General features: G+C 38.4%; 1 protein-coding gene across 1 annotated transcript in view; it reads left to right on the top strand.

Annotated features, from left to right (window-relative positions):
- LOC133617083 (uncharacterized) overlaps window positions 1-5101 on the top strand; it is a 49792-nt gene extending 44691 nt beyond the window's left edge. The window contains exons 6-7 of the mRNA XM_061976793.2: window positions 446-772; window positions 3760-5101. Of these exons, the coding sequence (XP_061832777.2) occupies window positions 446-772; window positions 3760-4703 (1271 nt within the window). The 3' untranslated portion in view covers window positions 4704-5101. The remainder of the gene's footprint in view (window positions 1-445; window positions 773-3759) is intronic.
- Window positions 5102-6632: the final 1531 nt, after the last annotated feature.

Genomic DNA, 6632 nt, shown 5'->3' with positions numbered 1-6632 from the left:
AAAATTGGTCTCCTCAGTTTCTAAACGTTTACTGAGTGTTGTTAAAAGGAAAGGTCATGTAACACAGTGGTAAAAATGCCCCTGTGCCAACTTGTTTGCAATGTGTTGCTGCCATTAAATTCTAAGTTAATGATTATTTGTTAAAAAAAAAAAATTCTCAGTTCGAACATTAAATATCTTGTCTTTACAGTCTATTAAATTGAATATAAATTGAAAAAAATTCTGTTTTTATTTACAACATACCAACTTCACTGGTTTTGGGTTTTGTATTATTTTTTTGATTATTTCAAAATATAACTCTATACTCGATGTTGTCCACAAATTAGTCATTGTCTAATAGATGTGCATTGAATCTTCATGGTTTAGCAGTAAATTATTCATTTAATATGTGTATTTTTTATTATAAATTATTTTAATTTAAAAATAATTCCTATTTCTGCTGTAGACGTTGAGCAGCTGATTGGTCGCCAAGAAGAACCTTCCCGTCAGCCGCAGAAGGGGAGCTCCACTTTGAAGCAGGAGGATCCACAGCCCCCTCACATTAAAGAGGAAGAGTATGGATTTTCGACCACGCATGAGGTTGAGTGTCTTCTAGGGCAGCAGAAGGCTGATCCCACCAAGTTTCAATTGACTGGTGTCTCTGTGAAAACTGAAGACCATGAAGACAATCCACCTACGTCCTCACAACTTCATCCCAGTCCAAGTGAGAAGAACAGAGCCGTGGAACCTTCAAGGAGAAGCTCACCACAACAAATAAAAGAAGCAGATGGAGGTGGAGGATCACAAGCAGACAGGCTCTTAGCTCCACTTTTAGTGACAACACAACGTCACACGTTAATTCATGTAAATATGGAATCACACATGCAGATACACGCAGAAGAAAACCTTCCAGTTGTTCAGTTTGTCGTCAAAGATTTTCCAACAAAAGTAACATGCACACACACATGAGATCAGACACCCTTTAGTTGTTCAGTTTGCACAAAAGGTTTTGTTAGAAAATGGCAGTTGCCGCAACACCTGAGCACACACAAGACAAAAACTGTTCAGTTGGCAGTGGAAGGTTCTACTACAAAAGTAAAATACAATCACACATGAAAACACACATGGGAGAAAGACCTTTCAGTTGTTCGATTTGCGCTAAAAACTTTGTTTCAAAAGGTAATTTGTAGGCATGTCCGATAATATCGGACTGCAGATATTATCGGCCGATAAATGCTTTAAAATGTAATATCAGAAATTATCGGTATCGGTTTCAAAAAGTAAAATGTACGACTTTTTAAAACGCTGCTGTGTACACGGACGTAGGGAGAAGTACAGAGCGCCAATAAACCTTAAAGGCACTGCCTCTGCATGCCGGCTCAATCACATTAAATCTACGGCTTTTCACACACACAAGTGAATGCAATTCATACTTGATCAACAGTCATACAGGTCGCACTGAGGGTGGCCGTATAAACAACTTTAACACTGTTACAAGTATGCGCCACACTGTGAACCCACACCAAACAAGAATGACAAACACATTTCGGGAGAACATCCGTACCGTAACACAACATAAACACAACAGAACAAATACCCAGAATCCCTTGCAGCCCTAACTCTTCCGGGACACTACAATATACACCCCCCCTGCTTCCCCACCTCAACCTCCTCATGCTCTCTCAGTGAGAGCATGTCCCAAATTACAAGCTGCTGTTTTGAGGCATGTTAAAAAAAAATAATGCACTTTGTGACTTCAATAATAAGTATGGCAGTGCCATGTTGGCATTTTTTTTTCCATAACTTGAGTTGATTTATTTTGGAAAACCTTGTTACATTGTTTAATGCATCCAGCGGGGCATCACAACACAATTAGGCATAATAATGTGTTAATTCCACGACTGTATATATCGGTATCGGTTGATATCGGTAATTAAGAGTTGGACAATATCGGAATATCGACAAAAAAGCCATGATCGGACATCTCTAATAATTTGACTGAACATCTGTGCACAAATAAATATTTTAGGTGCTCAGACAGTAATGTATTTATATAATTACGGATTGGGGTATGTCGCTTCTTAATGGGAAAAGACAATGTCTCTTGTTTTCATGTTAGCATTTAGCTAATAAACCGTCCGTGAGTTTATCAAAGTGCAGTTGTCAATCACAGTTTTCCCATCATTTTTTTTTAGAACGGTAATGCTAACTGTCAAAAGTTTTACCGCGGTTATCTATATTACTGTTTATCGTCACATTCTTAGAGGCAGACATCTTGGCTCTTAATTTAAGACTGTCTCCTTCTGGCCACAGGTTCATTTACATATGACATTTCTTGTCAATCTGATCATGACATCCCCTTTTCCCCCCAAAAGAGAATCAGCCACAAAACCGACGACGACAAAACAGGTAGGCATGTCGTTTAGCATGGCTGCTAGAGAGTACTGTCATGTCAATTTATAACCATGATGAGTCTCAACATGTGGTGCAGGTACCACTAGTGGTATGCAGGCTCCATCTTATGGTATGCCAAATAATCACTTGATTGAAGTACAGTGTTTTATTTTCTTGTGTGTCGCGTTACAGTGGCGAACATATTAGATATACTTGTTAAATAAAACCTCTGCCATGGTTTTAATTAGAGATGTCCGATATTATCGGCCGATAAATGCGTTAAAATGTAATATCGGAAATTATCGGTATCGTTTTTTTTTATTACCGGTATAGTTTGTTTATTTATTTATTTTTTTAATTAAATCAACATAAAAAACACAAGATACACTTACAATTAGTGCACCAACCCAAACAACCTCCCTCCCCCATTTACACTCATTCACACAAAAGGATTGTTTCTTTCTGTTATTAATATTCTGGTTCCTACATTATATATCAATATATATCAATACAGTCTGCAAGGGATACAGTCCGTAAGCACACATGATTGTGCGTGCTGCTGGTCCACTAATAGTACTAACCTTTAACAGTTAATTTTACAAATTTTCATTAATTACTAGTTTCTATGTAACTGTTTTTATATTGTTTTACTTAAAAATGTTTTTAATTTATTTATCTTATTTCATTAATTTAAAAAAAAGTACCTTATCTTCACCATACCTGGTTGTCCAAATTAAGCATAATGATGTGTTAATTCCACGACTGCATATATCGGTTGATATCGGTATCGGTTGATATCGGTATAGGTAATTAAAGAGTTGGACAATATCGGAATATCGGATATCAGCAAAAAGCCATTATCGGACATCCCTAGTTTTAATGAATACTTAGGCCTAGTATGCTACTGTAATTTAACGTTGGTCAATATGGCGGTCCTTGGAGAGCCAAGTGTTTTTTGAGGTGATACTTGGTGAAAAATGGAACTGGTCCCTGTGATTCAAATAAACAAGACAACATGGCGGGATGAAATGTCATTTTGTAGTTTTGACGACTGAAGCATCAACAACAGCACTTTATCCATGAGCTCTAGTGCAATGCACACTGGTACTTTATCTTTATCTCCATACTGTAGATTGTATGCCTACATCAAAGTGCCACCTATGTCTATCAAGCTCCATGTTCTGATGTTTAAATGTTAGTTGTATGGTTGTGGTTGTGTCTGTGCTTGTGTTTTTGTTCTGTTGTTTTTGGGTATGTTAAGAAAGCAATGATGCACTGTGCCCAAGACAAATTTCCCCGCGGGGACAATAAAGTTGAACCTTGAACCTTGAACAGTCGAAAGAAAAACCAAAACATGTCTGAGCAAAGTGTGTTTGTGTCCTGCAGACACGAAGCAGCGAGAAGACCGTCCCCCTGCGCCACAGGAGGAAAGCTCCACTTTGAAGCAGGAGTATCCACAGCCCCCCAACATTAAGGAGGAAGAGGAGGAACGCTGGATCAGTCAGTCAGGAGAAGAGTGTCTTCTCGAGCCGCAGGAGGCTGAGCTCACCAAGTTGCCTCTGACTGGTGTCTCTGTGAAGACTGACCTATCTAATAGTGACAACATAATGTCCCAATCTGAGGATGAAGACGAGAATGACACCAAAGAACCTTTGAGCAGCGATACAGACTGCGAGGATGATGTGAGGACTCACACTGACAACAAACACCCAGAATGTTCTGAAAAGAAGACAAGGAAAACAGGTTTTACTTGCTCGTTTTGTGCTAAAATGTTTTGTAAAAAATCGAATTATGCTCGACACATAAGAACACACACACAAGAGAAACCTTTCAAGTGCTCAGTTTGCTGCAGTAGTTTTTCTCAGAAAGTCACTTTGACTATACACATGAGAACGCACACAGGAGAGAAACCTTTTTGTTGTTCAGCTTGTGGCGATACATTTTCTCGGAAGGACTGCCTAAAATTACACATGAGGACGCACACGGGAGAAAAACCTTTCAGTTGCTTAGTTTGCTCCAAAAAGTTTTCTTTCAAGGACACATTGACTGGTCACATGAGAACGCACACGGGAGAAAAACCTTTCAGTTGCTCAGTTTGCTGCGATACATTTACTTGCAAGAGCACGCTGACTAAACATATGAGGACACACACAGGAGAGAAACCTTATATTTGCTCAGTTTGTGGCGATACTTTTTCTCGAGGAGACAGACTGAAATTGCACATGAGGAAACACACAGGGGAGAAACCTTATATTTGTTCTGTATGCGATAAAGCTTATTCTAAAAAGCAAAGTCTGACAGGACATATGCTGGCACACAACAGAGAATAAATGTTTTCCTGTCCTGTTTGTGCTGTAAGATTGTCAAGTAGAATTGTAATGTCTCACGTGGAAAGTTGTAGTTTATTTCTGACATATATACAGCACTTTGATAGTTATGATCTGTTGTGTGTGTGTGTGGTAACAGATTCCCTCATGAGTTCCAGGTTAGAGTGCCACTAAGAACAGTAGCTACATTATTTTAGATCAACTCTGAAACAAATAAAAACATGTTGACTAACAAGCTCAGACAGTCTGATTGTTTGAGGACAACATGGATGGAGTGAGGTGTGTTTGGTATATTTTCTGTCTTTATGATGGCACCAACATTTAATTCTTTATTTGAAGAGCATTTATCATGTTATCTGGCTCACTGTTTCTTTTTTTGCCATCTGGAAGACTTATATCTGCCTGCCACTGATGTTAGTTGATACAATAAACATTCAGCAACATGTGATTTATCTCACTACTTTTATTGCAGGTGGATTATTTAAAAATAACACAAAAAGTACAGTGTACCTTTATTTCAGTGGCATTGATTTTGTTATATACTGTCCAAATCGACAACATTGTACTCGTGTTGAAATTCTATCTCCATCGTTTCATAGTCTGTGCAATGTTATTTTCCACTGCATAGTCCGGAAAGATTTTTAGTGAACGATGCCGCTCGACCTTCACAATGGCTGCCGCGATGCCCTTCCGGGAGTGAAAAAAAAAAGATTTTTCCGGGGAAAATACGTAATAATACGCTTAGGATAGCGATACAAGTTAGTTGTATTCTTTCCACCTTGATTGTGGCGGTTGACAACGGCACACGTTGTCGGCATTATGAATAAAGTTGTTTAAATTATCGGAGACAATTAGCGTTTCAATCACTTCCGCCCTTCAAAATGGATACCTGCAATGCATTGTGGGAAATGTACTAAAATGGAAGCCTCTCTATACTGTAATATCCCAGGAATGTTGGCTCATACAACTTCTTTAGTTTTTCTTGCCTTTATTGTAGGTGAGCCAGTATAGGCGTAATATGATCAAATATTCTTGTTCTTGTCAAAAGTCGAGCAGCTGCATTTTGTACCAACTGTAATCTTTTAATGCTAGACATCGGGAGACCCGAAAATAATACGTTATCGATCTCTTAGACCGTTTTGTCAGTAACAGGATTGATAAGAGCCAGCTCTTGTTGACTGGATGGCTGAAGAGTAGCTATTTGTTTTCCAGGAATTACTGTATTTTTAATGCCTTGAACTTTGACATGAAAGAATATTGCAGACTCGTTACACTGCTTGATTTACTAATAGACTGTCTTGAGTCTAGTGCTATGGTCTTCAACAGGGGGTCTGTGAGCCCTAGGGGCCCCGCAGAGGCACTGTAGGGGGGGTCACGAAATCTTTGGTTTATTAGACTTAAAAAAAACAACTACATTTCCCTGTGGAATGTTTTCACAAATGTATATAAATACACAATAACATGAAGTAGTGTAGTTGCAGTGATTATAAACATGAATATGAATATTATATTCATGTTATCATTTTAGATAGTTAGCGTTAAGGGCTTTAGTTGCAGTAGCGTATCTAGCTGCCAACTAGCGATTAGCATGCTAATTGTTAGCCATCATTGAACATGCTAGTTTCCAGCTAGTGATTAGCGGACCCGGTTGCCAACTATCAATTAGCACGCTAGTTGCCAGCCAGTTATTAGCTGCGCTCAACTGCATTATTTGAATATATTATTATTGCACAGTAACAAGGTACCTCTTTAGGACAGTTTGCATTTATAGTTTTATACAGGATATATACAATTCGGGGTTCTTGAGACCCCTTAAAAAATATGTAAATATTGCATCTTATTATGAATGTGTCTGTTACTACATCACAGCGTGTGTGTATTTAAAACGTTGATGGAGATTTTTGGATGTTTTCAGTGCGCCTTATAGGCGGA

Source organism: Nerophis lumbriciformis, linkage group LG16, assembly GCF_033978685.3.
Source record: "Nerophis lumbriciformis linkage group LG16, RoL_Nlum_v2.1, whole genome shotgun sequence".
Taxonomy (NCBI): Eukaryota; Metazoa; Chordata; class Actinopteri; order Syngnathiformes; family Syngnathidae; genus Nerophis; species Nerophis lumbriciformis.
Note: the sequence above shows the minus strand (reverse complement) of the source record. Positions and strands in the feature narration are given on the sequence as shown.